This window comes from Camelina sativa, chromosome 14, assembly GCF_030686135.1.
Source record: "Camelina sativa cultivar CO46 ecotype springtype chromosome 14, ASM3068613v1".
NCBI classification, from domain to species: domain Eukaryota; kingdom Viridiplantae; phylum Streptophyta; class Magnoliopsida; order Brassicales; family Brassicaceae; genus Camelina; species Camelina sativa.
This window is the reverse complement of record NC_141893.1, coordinates 15209812-15225304: the sequence shown is the minus strand read 5'-3', so window position 1 is coordinate 15225304 and position 15493 is coordinate 15209812. Positions and strand designations below refer to the sequence as shown.

General features: G+C 37.0%; 4 protein-coding genes, 1 long non-coding RNA gene, 1 other non-coding gene and 1 pseudogene across 9 annotated transcripts; 4 read left to right on the top strand and 3 right to left on the bottom strand.

Moving 5' to 3' along the window:
- The first annotated feature begins 611 nt into the window (after nucleotides 1-611).
- LOC104741722 (protein UNUSUAL FLORAL ORGANS pseudogene) lies at nucleotides 612-2212 on the top strand (annotated as a pseudogene). Its single transcript, XR_015579680.1, has one exon. The product of XR_015579680.1 is annotated as a protein UNUSUAL FLORAL ORGANS pseudogene (transcript).
- LOC104741721 (GTP-binding protein ERG) lies at nucleotides 2133-4877 on the bottom strand. The gene is made up of 7 exons (XM_010462625.3): nucleotides 4006-4877; nucleotides 3746-3835; nucleotides 3475-3620; nucleotides 3004-3162; nucleotides 2726-2900; nucleotides 2490-2629; nucleotides 2133-2388 (listed from the first exon to the last, which is right to left on the bottom strand). The coding sequence occupies exons 1-7, from the start codon at nucleotides 4516-4518 to the stop codon at nucleotides 2304-2306; spliced, it is 1308 nt and encodes a 435-aa protein (XP_010460927.1). The 5' UTR covers nucleotides 4519-4877; the 3' UTR covers nucleotides 2133-2303.
- LOC104741720 (protein SUPPRESSOR OF FRI 4) lies at nucleotides 4867-8456 on the bottom strand. Of its 2 annotated transcripts, XM_010462624.3 has the most exons (7): nucleotides 8050-8456; nucleotides 7354-7454; nucleotides 6995-7118; nucleotides 6165-6571; nucleotides 5934-6076; nucleotides 5778-5831; nucleotides 4867-5246 (listed from the first exon to the last, which is right to left on the bottom strand). In XM_010462624.3, the coding sequence occupies exons 1-7, from the start codon at nucleotides 8241-8243 to the stop codon at nucleotides 5175-5177; spliced, it is 1095 nt and encodes a 364-aa protein (XP_010460926.2). In that variant the 5' UTR covers nucleotides 8244-8456; the 3' UTR covers nucleotides 4867-5174. The 2 variants fall into 2 exon arrangements, with proteins under 2 accessions (XP_010460926.2, XP_010460925.2); XM_010462623.3 differs by having other exon boundaries at nucleotides 4867-5831; nucleotides 8050-8430.
- A 117-nt stretch (nucleotides 8457-8573) lies between these two features.
- On the top strand, nucleotides 8574-8657 carry TRNAL-CAA (transfer RNA leucine (anticodon CAA)). Its single transcript has one exon. It is a non-coding gene; the product is annotated as a tRNA-Leu (tRNA).
- A 570-nt stretch (nucleotides 8658-9227) lies between these two features.
- On the top strand, nucleotides 9228-9846 carry LOC147928245 (uncharacterized). Its single transcript, XR_015579682.1, has 2 exons — nucleotides 9228-9480; nucleotides 9717-9846. It is a non-coding gene; the product is annotated as an uncharacterized LOC147928245 (long non-coding RNA).
- A 485-nt stretch (nucleotides 9847-10331) lies between these two features.
- Nucleotides 10332-12563, bottom strand: LOC147928244 (protein OSB4, chloroplastic-like). Its single transcript, XM_087483668.1, has 6 exons — nucleotides 12087-12563; nucleotides 11409-11680; nucleotides 11212-11315; nucleotides 10980-11115; nucleotides 10775-10842; nucleotides 10332-10681 (listed from the first exon to the last, which is right to left on the bottom strand). Exons 1-6 carry the CDS (start codon nucleotides 12425-12427, stop codon nucleotides 10571-10573), a joined length of 1032 nt encoding a protein of 343 aa, XP_087339794.1. The 5' UTR covers nucleotides 12428-12563; the 3' UTR covers nucleotides 10332-10570.
- A 15-nt stretch (nucleotides 12564-12578) lies between these two features.
- Nucleotides 12579-14552, top strand: LOC104741717 (thioredoxin O2, mitochondrial). 2 transcript variants are annotated; one of them, XM_010462621.3, is made up of 7 exons: nucleotides 12579-12874; nucleotides 12975-13083; nucleotides 13317-13382; nucleotides 13493-13543; nucleotides 13647-13726; nucleotides 14094-14138; nucleotides 14249-14552. In XM_010462621.3, exons 1-7 carry the CDS (start codon nucleotides 12845-12847, stop codon nucleotides 14345-14347), a joined length of 480 nt encoding a protein of 159 aa, XP_010460923.1. In that variant the 5' UTR covers nucleotides 12579-12844; the 3' UTR covers nucleotides 14348-14552. The 2 variants fall into 2 exon arrangements, 1 of the variants encoding a protein (XP_010460923.1); XR_015579681.1 differs by having other exon boundaries at nucleotides 12641-12874; nucleotides 13633-13726.
- Nucleotides 14553-15493: the final 941 nt, after the last annotated feature.

Here is a 15493-nt window from a genome sequence, read left to right as displayed (position 1 = left end):
AAATTTGTTTCCTTAATTTGTTTTGTCTTTTCATTTTATTTTTGATATATTTTATTAATATGATATGACATGGCGTTTTGTTGTATTTTGATTAGTTAGTTACGAGAGGATGAATAAAGTGAACCCAATAATTTTTCTTTTTTACCTATATATATATATATATTTTTTTATTTTGTTAACACACAAACCGAAAACGTGTGTAAGAAGGCTACAAACGTTAGAAAAAAAAAAACAATAGTATTATAAGAGATTAAAGAATTTGAGTTAATATAATATAAACATTTATTTCTAATGCAAAAAAGTATATATATAGAAGAAAATATATATATTTATTTATGTACTTGTTGGTGTGACACGATTTTCTTTTTTTTTTTTCTCAATCAAAGATTCAAAATATATGTTTTTTGTTTGTTTTTTATATACCAAAGGTTCTATATATATATATATATATAAGTTATATATCATATGCCACTTTACTCTATTGAAGTCAAGAACATATCAAAAACCCATGCAAGAAGCACAGAGAAAGACCAAACACTTTTGTCTCCTTTGTATCTTCTTTCTTCAAAACCTATACATATGATCTTTGCCTCTTTTCCTACAATGGGTTTTGCATAACTTTTACCAAAACCCTACAGATTAAAATCTCCCCTTTCACATATTCCCAACACGAACAAAACCCCAGATCCATTGTCACCCAATCTTTTCACTTTTCAAACTCTAAACATTAAAATGGATACAAATGTGTTCATCAATAACCCATCTTTGACCTTACCTTTCTCTTACACCTTCACCAGTAGCAGCAACAGTAGCACAACCACGAGCACCACCACAGACTCGAGCTCCGGTCAATGGATGGACGGTCGGATTTGGAGCAAGTTACCACCTCCTCTTCTTGACCGCATCATCGCTTTTCTTCCACCTCCGGCGTTTTTCCGGACACGTTGCGTCTGCAAGAGATTCTACAGTCTACTCTTCTCCAACGCTTTCCTCGAGATATATCTACAACTGCTTCGTCTCCGACACAACTGTTTCCTCTTCTTCAAACACAAAACCCTAAAGAGCTACGTTTACAAAAGAGGAGGAGGCGGAAGAAACGATGATGATTCCAATAAAGCTGAAGGCTTTTTGTTTGATCCTCATGAAATCAGATGGTACCGTCTCTCTTTTGCTTATATCCCTTCAGGGTTTTATCCTTCAGGATCATCAGGAGGGTTAGTGAGTTGGGTCTCTGAAGGAGCTGGTCTTAAAACTATTCTCTTATGCAACCCTCTTGTTGGATCCGTGAGTCAGTTGCCACCAATTTCAAGGCCAAGGCTTTTCCCTTCCATAGGTCTCTCAGTAACTCCGACCTCTATTGATGTTACTGTCGCCGGAGATGATCTCATATCTCCTTACGCCGTGAAAAACCTCTCCTCGGAGAGTTTCCATGTTGATGCCGGCGGATTCTTCTCCCTCTGGGAAATGACTTCTTCTTTGCCACGGCTTTGTAGCTTGGAATCTGGTAAGATGGTTTACGTGCAAGGCAAGTTTTACTGTATGAACTATAGCCCTTTCAGCGTTTTGTGCTATGAGGTCACTGGAAACCGGTGGATCAAGATTCAAGCTCCGATGAGGAGGTTTCTCCGATCGCCAAGCTTGTTAGAGAGCCAAGGGAAGCTTATTCTCGTAGCAGCCGTCGAGAAGAGCAAGCTTAACGTTCCCAAAAGCCTTAGGCTTTGGAGTTTGCAGCAAGACAACGCCACGTGGGTCGAGATCGAACGGATGCCTCAGCCGCTCTACACACAGTTTGCAGCCGAAGAAGGTGGAAAAGGATTCGAGTGTGTCGGAAATCAAGAGTTTGTAATGATTGTCTTAAAAGGAACCTCGTTGCAGCTGCTGTTTGATATGGTGAGAAAAAGCTGGTTGTGGGTCCCTCCGTGTCCTTACACCGGCGGTGGTAGCAGTGGTTCAGGCGGCTCAGACGGAGAGGTGTTGCAGGGTTTAGCTTATGACCCGGTACTTACTACACCGGTGGTTAGTCTTCTTGATCAGTTAACACTTCCGTATCCCGGAGTCTGTTAGGACTTTCTAGTTTTTAGTTATAAGAGACTACGTGTCATTACCACTTCTGGCGTTAAGACTGCTTGTTGTTTTCTCAAAACTCTGTTGCTTTTATCTTATTGCTGTCTGTTTGTAGTAAGTTTATATTTCTAATGTCAAATGTTTGATCTTTGACAACACCATATACAGACAGATATCTGATTGCGTACAAACCAATCCTAAATCCATCAAACTCAAAAACATGTCTTGGAGGAATGGTTTCACTTGAGCTTTACCTGGAGAATGAGATGAACTTTGCGGTTCATTATTCTCCTGAGCTCTTCATTGGCTTCTATTCCTATCCTCCTGCAAGATTTAACATCATCGCAAAAATATCATCCTCTGAGTCATCGATTAACCAAAATAATGAATTTATGAACTAATCCTGAGATCTTGTATGCTCTTACCCAATCTTTGAACCGCCCTTGCCTACAAGAATCTTGCGTTGGCTAAGTTTAGGAGTGATGAGATGCTGTTCAATTCTGAGAGACCCATCACGCAGCTCTTTCCAATCCACTAGACGATGCTCCACGCCATATGGGATTTCCTACAATTTGTTTCAATCAATTCTGTAATTAGTCATCTTGGAATAGACGAAGACCGATACAGAAGATTATACTAGTCGAGGTTGTATTATTATTACCTGATGAACATGGTCTAGTAATCTCTCCCTAACAACTTCAAGAGAAATGTTCTTCAAGACTTCTTCACTCATGGTGAAAGCATCTTCTTCCCATGGTTTTTTAACTGCCTGATCCATTAGATATTGGGTAAGATCTTTAACTCCAGATCCCTTAAGTCCGGATATCATGAAGTACCTAGAACACCAAACAGAAAACAAAAAAAGCACATTTGTTTTCAGTCAATTCATTAGACTTTCCCATTCATTGTTTTAAAACTAAGTCAGGAATATATATTTACCTTTCATATGCCGGAAGCTCTTGGAACTCCTCAGCAACCTTTAATAGATCTTTCTTCTTCTCAACCAAATCAACTTTATTCATACATAAAATGCGCTTTTGTTTCGGATTTTCTTCTTCGCCCATGAATTTGATCAAACGTACAACTCTTGAATCGGGACTATATACATCAAACAAAAAACAGAATTCACAAACTGCGAAATAAGTCTGAGAGAACTCTATTTCTACTTCCCAGTAATGCAAAATTACAGTCATGAGTCCATTTTCTAACGAAAGAAATAGATGCATGTTTCCATCGGTTTATGGTTCTCAAGCTTATGGATGATGAACAAGATATCGAAACAGAGAAGCTAGTAACAATAAGTCCACCATAAGATACCCCACTTGATGATGCTCATAACTATACTACTCTCCGTTACGAAATATAACTTATACGAAGCTAATTAAGTATAGAAACGAGTAAATGACTAACCTCATGAGATGCCTATGGACATCAAACATAACAATGAGGACATCAAACAGGTCAACAGAAGTCCAAGCATTTTGCACACGAGCCTTGATGTCTTTGTAACCATATCCGCTTTTCTTAAGCATCAGACCAGGAGTATCAAAGAAACACTGCAAGGTTCACAAATTTAAACAATTTCAATCAACAAATGGTTGCAGAAAATAATATGTTAATCTCCAAACTTAACCATAACGAGTAGTGTACATAAACAACAGATACATAAGAGAAAACTTACGACTTGTGTATCCCCTTTTGTCAATACTCCTAACACTTCATGAGTCGTTGTGTTAGTCTTCCTTGAAGAAGCCGCAACCTTTGTTCCAACCTACACTTAGACATAACGAAACAACAGTAAGCAAGATTCTCAACAAGAGGGGCAGTAGAAAGATACAACCAACTTTAAAAACCTCAACTTTAGGATCCAGAATGTAAAACAAAACATATAACATGATGTCTCAATCGATTTCACAAAAGATCCGAGCAGAAATATCTAACCATGAAATTAGTAAGCGACGATTTCCCTGCGTTTGGTGGACCGATGATGCCGACATTAAGCGACTTCTGATCTTCTTCTCTAACCTCACCTTCACCAAGCTCTTCATCAGGTGACTCCAACGCAGCCTCTAAGAGAGCCTTGGCGAGAATCCTCGAACTATCAATACTATCCTCATCATCATCATCTTCTTCTTCTGCAACTTTCACTTTACCTTTCTCGGCCAAGTTTTGAAAGAAGGCTTTGTTGACTCTTTCCCTGTACCCTTTATCCCAAGTAGCTTGCTTGGGCTTTTTCACTGAGTCTCCAGGTGAATCTTCGATTGGGTACTGGCTGCTATCGAAAACAGAGTCGCTGCTTGATCCGTCTTCGTTGACGGAAGTGGGTTCGTCAAGATTCGGCTGCGCTGAGTAAAGCCGGCGGAGAAAGTTCTGAGTCTGGTGGGGCTTACAAGGTGCTGTCGTCGTTGCTCGTGAGATGGAAATTAGTAGTCGAAGAGATCTAAAAGCTTTCATTTTTCCAACAATGGCGAAGCAAGCAGCGATCTCGAACAAGTATACAGATTTGAAGAGAGAGAGGCTTCGAGGGTTTTAGAGGTTTTGATGTTTTGGGGAAAATGAAAATGGTGTAAGAAAGTAACTAAATATTTACAGATAGACCCCTTCATTTTTGAGAAATCCCATTTTTCACCCCTAACGTTGGTATTCGATAAATTTTGAGGTATTCCCTATTTTGAGGTTTCATGTGTCTGTTTGTAAAACAGACTTCCATTTTAATCGTGTGTTACAGAGGCTTGCATATACCGTTAATGGAATGAATTATTGAACTTCCATTTTAAGTATCTAAAAATACGATGCAAACACTTTTGGTGAATCTGTATTATATAAGAACAAAAAGAGACCAAGGTTCTTGAAGTCTCCCAAGGACATAAAAAGAAAGAAAGACTCAAACTCTTGGAGAGAAACATCTCTGTGATCCCTAAAACAATGCAATGGTAAACTAACTCACCTTAGCTAAAAGAATACAACAGAAAGTAACAGCTTTAAGTCAGATCATAAATTCAGCTTCTGAAAATCTGAACAAAAGTGAGTGAGAAGAGTTGTAGTAACAAAGCCCCATCCTTATCGCCTTTTATCTTCGCCACAGGTTTGGTTTTGTTTGGTGCTGAAATCTAAAACGCCATCCGCCCAGCAAGCCTACTCTCTGAGATTCGTCTGTCTATGGCTGCATTTATCGAGTTCATCTGCAACAATTACCAAACTTGGTTCTGAGTTAAAAAAGTTGGATGCTTTATTATGAAAGACTTAAAACAAGTTTTTTTCTTTATGGTCTCCCAAGGTCGTGATTGTGCAAAGGTACCAAGCTTTGCAAAGTTAAGAATATAAAAAGAGCTGACCTGGGTTTGAAACCAAACCTGTAGAGTATGATCTTGTGGAACCAATCACCACATTTTTTATACAATACAAAAGACAGGAGATACATAATGAAAAACAAACAGATACAGGTGATTTTCTTTACTACCTATTGCTAGTACTATTGGAAGCTACTAATGATACCTTCTGAACATTAATGATTCTAAATGCTTAAGTTCTTTCCTAAGTACTTCTTATCATATTCTAAGGGAATAAAATTATACACTGAATGATATGGTGGTACCTCTTAGCACAGAAACAATAGAATCTGGAATGGAGAAGCATAAATAAAGCCTACCGATTGGGTTAGACGTGCAAAAGCAAACTCTTCTTAACTTTAAAAAGGGCAAATCAGAACTTACCTGGCTGGTTTCATCGTGCACTTTGTATTTCGGTAAGGACATTCTTCTTTCCTCCTGAAGATACAGACACATTGCGTCAGATTAAAAACAAACGGTTCATTACTCGCAATTTCCCAATTCATACCATTCCAACATGATGTAAAGAAATAAACTAACCATAGACATCGCTTCATCATCCCATACAAGATAGACCTCATTAGGCTGATTGCTAGGAGCTTTATTTGCAATTACTGGAGGTGGACCAATTGAAGGACCACTGGTGTTTGGACCAGAGGCATAAGAATGAGAATTAGTCCCACCTATTGCAACACAACATGATAAAGATATTAGCTGGTGTTTTGACTAAACCAAATGTAAGCCAATGACTCTAAGAACTTAAGATTGAACCTGGGATAGAATTGTTAGGCGGATAAGCATTTACTGATCCTAAAGCATCTGCATGAGACGGTTGCTGAGCCCCACCAACAGGCAGAGGAGTAGAAAATGGTGAAGCTTGAGAAGGAATGCTGTTATTCACAACAGGGAACAGAGGTTGAGGAACCGGCATTGCAGGTGATGATGAAGGAATCCCAGGAGGTGTAACTCCAGTCATTGGTGAAGGTTGTACTACAGGAGCTGAGGTTGGCAGCGTCATCTCCATATTTTGAACAGGAAAAAGTGGTTGTGGTCGATACCCTAAATGAGCAGCTGGAGGTACAGAAACCGCTGGATTTTGCGGATACCATTGTTGTGGGCGAGGAGGCGGCATAGGCCATACAGGTCCAGGAGGACGCATAGTAGCACCGGGATAATACCTGCTGACACGAAATTATATATCATGGTCAGTAGCTATAGATATTACAATATCTTAGATACAGGTGTTATTGTGGTCTTGAAGAGGAAGGAAAGAATGATTGTTCTATCTTGGAAAATCCCGAGAACAAGTTACGGAAAGTAAGAACCTTATGGGTCATATTTGGTTGAGTGCAATCTTAAATAAAGATCTACTTCGAAAAATGTATACTACAGGTGTTATAGTGGTCTTATATAGAGGAACAAACTTATAAAAGGTCTAGGACAGGAAGAAGCTAAAGAAACCAATAACCTTTCGCATCATTTTGGGTGCAACAAATTTTAGGACCAGGAAACCAAAAGGAGCAAGAGAACCAAACAAAGACAGCATCTGCAAACTCAACAAGTAACAGCGATAGAGAGAGAATAGCGTTAAAAGTACATACATTGGTCGCACAACGCCAGGCATTTGTTGAGGCGGATATCCCATTCCATATGGTCTAGGAACTACACCACCAAGAGGCGTAGAAGGAATTTCGACTTTTGCAGCTTTTGCTGGAGGCTCTTCCTCTGCAGAAAACATGAGTTCAGTTCAAAAGGTACCATATGTCCATATGAAACAAACCAGCACAACAAAAAAAATTTAATAACTTTAAAAAGACAAAAAGCCGCATCAAAATAAGAACGAGTTTATGACCATTAGATGCAATGAACCCATAGCACTTGGCGAAGTGACAGACATACTACTTACATTACTTCTCTAAATCGATGGCCAATAATGTAAACAATCATCTCAGCTCCTTACCTTCTTCCCCGTAATGAGCAGCCAAGACATCGGGTGGAATTCCTTGCATTCCATATATTTCAATATCGGTTGAATCTCGACCGGTTTTAGCATTAGGAACCCTGGTGTGAAAAATTTAAAAGATATCAAAGTTAGTTGTGTCATGGAATCAAACAAAGAGGGACCTATATAATAGTGCATCTCTGCAAACACAAGGTATGGAACTGAAAGGGTTCCCTAACCAAATCAGATGAAAAACAACATTTACAAGAACTGAGTTGATAATACCGAGGTCTCAAAATTCAACTAAACGAACCAAAGGGGAAAAAAACAAATCAAATTCCAAATTCAACATGCAAACACATTAAAAGCTACTACAATACCCCCTTCAGTTATGCCTAGACAACCTATCAAGCAAAAGATTGTTCCTTTCCTACACAGAAATCAGGGTTTATGACCAGCAGATACGTATGAAATTAACCAAACCCCTTCAAGACCTAATCCAAAAAAGATTCAAATTCACTAATTTCCCAAAAAACATCCACATTCAACCGATTCAAACCACAAAGGAGCAGTCAATTAGGACATTTACCATTAACCAAAAGATGATCATACCGAACAAGATCATAGAGGCATCAACCCTAATATCCAAATCAACCCAATACACAAAAAGGAGCCATAAGGGGAAAGGGTAAAAACCAAAAAAAAGGCACATACTTTGAAACATTCTCTTTATGAACCTGAAGGACATGAATCACCATGCCACTAGCTGTAGAAAGCTTCTTATGACAGACATGGCACTTAAAGTGCTTAGCTTTCTGATGCTGCACCAGAATCTTCTCATCATCAAACTCTCTATCGCAGTAATAACACCACACCTTCTCCGTCGCTCTCTTCTTCTTCTTACCCATCACTAAACCTTTCTCCTATGTATTTTTGATTTCACGGGATTGATGATCTCAAATCTAATCGAAATCGAAAGCTCCCGTCTCTCAAAGTCTCGTTCGTCCCTCCTCCGCTCGCTAGGGTTTCTATTGGCACCTCAAGCGTTTTTGTTTTCTCGATTTCTTTCTTCTGCGATCTTCTCTGTTTTATTTTTTTATCTTTAAGGTTTACTCTTTTGTATTTATAAGAAAAGGAACGTTCTTCTGAAATATTTCGTTAAAGCCCCACACGTTTTGCTTGATTACATAATTTTCATAAGATGTTATTTATTTTTATTTATGAAGAACCACAAGAAAGTCAGGATGGCCGAGTGGTCTAAGGCGCCAGACTCAAGTTCTGGTCCTCGTAAGAGGGCGTGGGTTCAAACCCCACTTCTGACAATAATCATTTTCGATATGTTTTCATTTTTTTTTTTTCCCAAAGTCTCACATTGACTAAGGGGCTGTTGTTGGATTGTATTCTTTTATTTTACTCATTCAAATCTATTTATGATATAAAAAAAACATTTAAAACGTGATTTAGATTTTGAAATTCAAAAATATATCATTAAATGAATAATATGAGATTTTAAAAAATTTTTGTAAATCAGAAAACCAATAACACATAATTTTGATAAGTATTTTAAAATTAATGATTCAATAACAAATGATTTTGTTTGGATTTCCAAATCCATTAAAATCATATAACAAAAAATTCCTCTAAAGAGAAAGAAACAATGTACAAAATGAATTTGTATTAACAGAAATAAGAATAAAAGAAACTTTGACCAAGAAAAGATTCTGCCACAAAGAAAAGATTCATTTTCCTTTTTCCCTGATTTGTTGTTATTAACAAAAATTAGATATAGAGAAACTTTGACCAAAAAAAGATTCTGCGACAAAGAAAAATATACTGAGAAGAGGTAACAGTTTCAGAAAGGATTATAAATAGAGGATAGCTAAAAACTATTCATTAAAGTACCAAAGGAAAAAAAAAAAAAAAAACAGGCAGCAAAAAAAGCAAAAGATATGGGTGCAAATTGCAATTCGATTATTGTAATTGTGTTTGTGATGACAGTGGTAATGGTAATGGCAATGAATATTGTCAATGGAGAGACGTTGGCTCAATGCCGTGAAAATTGTATTCAAGAATGTGCCACCACCGGTGCACTTCCGATCAAATGCCTTCAGAATTGCTTCCGTAGATGTCACAAACTTCGTTGAGGTATGTATATATTTTTTTTTTTCAATAAGCAAGAGGAAAACAATAGTTTAGTTAACAGTTTTGAGAAAATGTCAAAGAAACAGTATTTTTAATGAGTTATTACCATTTTCTGTAACTATTGAAGAAATGTTAACCCTTTGTATCAAACTTAAGAAAAAAAATTGGAAAGACCTAAAATATTGTAAAAACAAAGGTTAATGGATGGTTTCTACATTGTATGCATGGTGGAAGCGCAGGCATAGAAGAGATGAAGAATAAAAGACTTGAAGTCATGAATCAGTGTTGGACTCTTGAGACTTTACTTCTAATATCTTTATAACATCAAATTGTAAGACAGTAATTAATAAAATAAAATTTCACCATGCATATGTCTCTGGTCTAGACTCTTTGTTCCAATTTATACACATAAGTACTACCACGTTTCTCATATCCGTAAAAGGCAAAATTGGCCCTCACGTTTCTCATATCCTTACAAGAGCATAGCACTCTCATTACAGAGCATAGCAGAGAGTTCCTAAATCAAATGCAACATTTCTAAACCTAAGCTTAGTCTTCTTGAGATCGTAATAGACAACATAAGTTATACCGTATCCTACATCGCATTCGTAAGGTACAAAAAATAATCTCACCCGTATGAATATTGCCTCTAATGAGTAACGTATCTTCGACCATTATATATTTCTCAGCATCTTCCACATCCCACATGTCAAACGTATGAAGTAAGGTTACTTTCCCCATCGAATCGTTCCTGTTGATCTTTGTCGTTTTACTGCGACGTCTTATAGTTCTTTTATAAAGTTTCTTGTTTCACTAAGCATAAACCCTATTCAATTATAAATATTAAGCTAGTCTTTTAAGGAATCGAATTGGACTAAGCCCATAACTTAATTAAGTAAATGAGCCGAAGAGAACTAGAACATCTCTGTTTCTTTCTGCTTGAAGATAGAATCTCTATGTTCTAATATATGCACATAAGATAAAACGTCTATGACCAACATTTCAACTATCCATAGAAGGCAAAAAAAATATTAGAGCGACGCAACATGAACATTGGTCAAAACATCTCTAGTTCTCCGTAGATGCAGTCTCTTCATTTGCTCTTTGGAGGAGGCAGTCTTTCTAACACCCAGCTCGGAGAATCATTCAGCCAGAGACCTACACCTGTTTCTTTGTGCTTAAAATCCGGCGATTTTGGGTTTCTCTACATGGATTTGAGTTTTTGAATGATTGGTATGTTATTATAGTAGATGTAGAAAGGATTTGATTAAAGAGGTAAAGTTTTTTTTTTGTTTACCTTGTTCAATCTATTGTCCCACCAATTACTCATGTTTCCCACCAAGTCCTTCCATGATTCCTCTCCGGCTTCACATGTTTTACAGAAGCAAGATTGTTAAACAAAATTCGATATTGCATCTTCTGAGTCAGAGACAAAGAAGTTTAGCTGTCATTCCAATTCAGAGAGTATTTGAGATTCAATGGTAAGAAAACTGTTTCCTTACCCTTTGGTTGTTTCAAGTAATTTGGAATATCAAACTTCACATCTTTGAGCTCGGACAAAATATCTTTGGGAGCTTGGTTAAGCCAAAGCGCTTCACTCCCGTCTCTCTTCTTGAAATCAGGGTGTTTAGGATGTACCTGTAGACAGAGAGATATCAAGAAATAAAGGAAACTTTTTTGACAAATGGATCACGGAATTGTAACAAATAGAACCACTAGGACAAGTTCAATTACCGATCCATTCTCTTTGCTTTCCCGGTAATCAAACCATTCATTCGGATAATCAACAAGATCAGTCCAACGATTACTTCCAAATTCTCTTACCTTTTTAACGCTAGCTAAGAACAAGAAAGACCAAATATTCATGGTTAGAGCCATCATAGGTTTTAGATACCCAAACCCGTTAGGAGATATCAGTAAAAGAAGCTTACCAGAATGCTTAAGCACACCTTCATTTTGCTCCAACGTTGGCAAAGCTTTTGGTAAAGGTTTAGAACCTTCAATGTAGTGGAGATCACGAACCATTACTTGATGTGAAAAGCTACCATGAAAGCTTTTAAACATCTGAACATACGCTTGCTTAGAATTGGCTCCAGATTGAATCACATCTCCTAAAATCTGTCCTGTAATATGAACCCGATCGTTTTTCTTCAAATAAGAGTTAGCCGTATGAGCTAAATCCCCTTCAAACAGTAACGGAATCCTGAATGGTTCACAGAATCCAACAAAATGTCGTATCAATACAATATACCAAATACATAATCCTAACAAATAGCATTGCAATTTCAACTTCATAACAACCTAAAATCCAGCAAATCTCGTTTTTTAAGCAGACATGTAGAAATGCTTAGGCAAAAGATTGACACGAATCATGGCTTAAAGTCTTAAACTTTACAAAACCCCAATCTACAATTCAAACTGCAATTCAAAATCTTGGCTTAAAGTCTTAAACTTTACAATAACATTCAACACAGTTGAGAATCATAACCCACCAAATTCAAAATCATGGCTTAAAGTCTTAAACTTTTAACTCAATTCTGAGACCCAACATGCAAAAAAACTCTCAAACACCAAAAAAAAGAAACAATTTTTTTAAAAAAAGGACTAACCAGAAATTAGTAGATGAATCAGACTCGGATTTGGAATCAGAAGAAGGTTCATGGGAAATGACTGTTCCAGCCCAGAACTTCCCATCGGTTGTAGAGTCGCACTGAACTGGCTGGTGAACGTACCCAATCAAATCAATAGAATTCGCGATTTTGGGTTGGTAAGGTACCTCCGCCGGTCTCGGCCACTCCTCCGACGATTTCTCAGCTCCGCGAGTACGGCTACTACTTCCCGCAGAAAAAGTTGAATGACATCGCTGAGAAAGAGCCCACGATTGTCTAGTAGCAGTTGATATCAACGAAGGTCTTATCGATTTCGATAGTGACCTCGCAAAAAACTGCATTTCGGGGGAGAAGATTCAAGTTCTAGGGTTTATGGGGTTTGACGACAAAGACAAAGACAAAGACTTCGCCTTTTTTTAGACTCTTCGGGTTTCGTCGTAAACCGGTGTCGTTTCTTCACAAAGTCGTTTCGCGGGCAAATAAAATCAAAACGACGTCGGTTAGTTATAAAATGATGTCATATCTTTGTATTATGTTTTGACGGGGCTAATTTAGAAATTGTGGTTTTTGTATGGGTTATTTTGTAATTTATTTATTTGTTTAGTTTCGCAACTTCGCCGTGCGCGGCGGGAGAGAGAGAACGCTGGTGGAAGGGAAAAAAAAGAAGAAACCTTTACAAATCGGAAAATTCAAGAAACCCTAAATCGACGAAAAAGGAGGGATCTTTGAAATCGGAAGCTTCGTTGTGTGTTCATACGATGAAGAGTCAATGGTCTAATTTTCATCAGGTTCTTTTTCCAACTTCTCTTTGTCTTAAGGACATCTTTATATCGAGACCATCTCTGATTCTATTCCCAAACCTCGTTTGTTTTTTTTTTTTTTTTGCAGATTGGGAGAAACTATTTCTTAGCTGCTTCCGCTATCTACGTTTCGACTGAGTTCAACTTCTTAAACACTCCTCTTCCTGATCGAAGTAGCTTTTGCTTTGCCGCAAAAGGTAAATTTTAATTTGGTTCTGTGGTTATTCTTGTATAGAGATACATGAATTTGGTGTAGTGTTGAGCATCGATGGTATTGGTCTAAGTGATTGTTTTATTTGCTGAGAAATGAGATTGAATTGGTAAAAGAAAAAATGTGTTTAGCTTGAGTCTGCTAATCATGTTGTTTGTAATGAGTATACCTTTCTATTTGTGTGAGATTTTGTTGATCCTTGCTACTTGAAAATGTTAGATAGATCCAGCTTTGTAGTTTTGAAATCGGAGGCGGAGTTCAACAGTGCATTGAGCAAAGCTCGAGGTAAATTAAATTTTCCTGTGTTTCTTCTTTGTTATCTACTTCAGAACTATACGAGTGGTTTAGTATGATTTAGTTGCTTTATCTTCTCTTTTGATGTATACATTGTTCAGATGGATCTTTGCCATCAGTTTTCTATTTCACTGCTGCTTGGTGTGGACCTTGTAAGCTTTTAGTTTCCTTCCTGAAAGCAAGTTTTTGTTCTGCATTTAACATCTTACAGACGGAGTGGTGGTATTAATTTTTGTATTAGTGGTTTGACTATAGGCAGGCTTCTCGCTCCTGTAATATTGGAGCTCAGTAATAAGTATCCTGATGTAACAACGTATAAGGTCGACATTGACGAGGTATGGTTGCATTTAAATATCTATGTTCACTAGAATGGCTTTTGTAAGTCTATATTGAGTATCATCATGCGACCAAAGCCACCATTGTTTATAGTCAAAGGCTTTACAAGTTTCTGCTATCTAAAGCCTTTTAAATTGTCGATATGTAGAACCAAATGAATATCTCAACTAATGGAAAGTCTGAGATAAATTGCTACACTCTGCTTGCTATAACTACTGGTTACTGATGTCACATTCTTAAAAACGACATAAGTCAAGTCGCGTAGTAGAGAAATTTTGTTGTTGAGTCACGCAGAAATAAGCTATCTTCTTATGAATATCACTGTAAGCTCCATTTACCAAGATATCTTTCCTTGCATCTTTGTAGGGCGGTCTTACAAATGCTATTGGGAAGCAAAATGTCTCTGCTGTGGTAACATCATCCTCTGTTCCTTTTAAAGATTACTTTACATTCTAAGATCAAGCATGAACTAGTTCTGCATCTATATATGCCCATCTAATGGAGCATTATGTTGAATGCAGCCAACACTACAGTTCTTCAAAGGCGGCGTGAAGAAAGCAGAGATTGTAGGTGTGGATGTGATGAAGCTGAGGAATGTCATGGAAAAACTCTACAAGTGAGAGAGACTCTTGAACTTTTTGTACACTACACATTGCTTTGAAGTTGTGATTATTTTGCTCGTTTGCTTTTTACGTGATAGATTCTTTCATTCTCGTCTTCCTGCAATTCATAAGGGTGGCTAAGTTTGGTTTCTGTTAAACATATGGGTGTACAAGTTGTTTTTATTTGGACTCTTCTTCATACTAAAAGTGTTGTTACTTAAAAGAATGTGATATGGACATGCGTTTCCTTCCTGGGCCAATGGATGAAATGAAACAGAGTCGGGCTGGTTCTTAAGAAGAAGATTCATGTGGTTTCCCTCGTCCAGAAATACATTATAATAAACCTGGACATCTTAAATTTGGCTAAATCAAACCGAGAAAATGACAGGACAGTTGTGAAAATCAGTATGTGAGTGATAAAGAAGAGAAGAAGAAACAAATACAAAGGGAGTTGGATGAGAATGAGTAGGACCGGATTTGACCGGTATAGTACAATCTGTTTTTACAACTCCATTCAGAGACTTTAACAATCATTAATGAATGAGAACGAACTTGTTATTATTATACACAACTCTTTTATTTCTATCCTTTTATTTCTTGTCCTTCTGCTCTTTGTACACTACCACTGGATCGTACCTCAAATAAGCATAAACAAATTCTATACATTGATATTCAATACTGAATTGTTGATTGTAACTAGAAGTTTTATAAGTCATCAGATCATTATTGTAATTTTGTTGATTTTTTTGACAAAGTTTGTAAAACATTGCACAATCGAATTGTATACCTTTTTGTTTTTGTTAAAGAAATTCACAAGTAATGATTCCTCCAAATTTTGAGAATTCTTTTGAATAATTTGAAACAACTTAAAATTTTCATAAAATTTAGATATATAATTTTCAGTTACGCATTAATATATCCAAAAACTTAACACCAACGAGCATTTACAGACAAAAAAAATGATCAACAACATCGTTACATCGATATGTATTTTCGCCTAAAATATTTTTAATGTATAATCAGAAAATGTGATTTGGATAATGTAAAACAAAACAAAGTTGGGTTGAAGTCCTTTTGTTTATTCTTGGTTTTACCAAGGGTTTACTGCTTATACACCAAGTAATGATTTCAATCCTCCTAAAGTTTGAATTATTACATAATTTA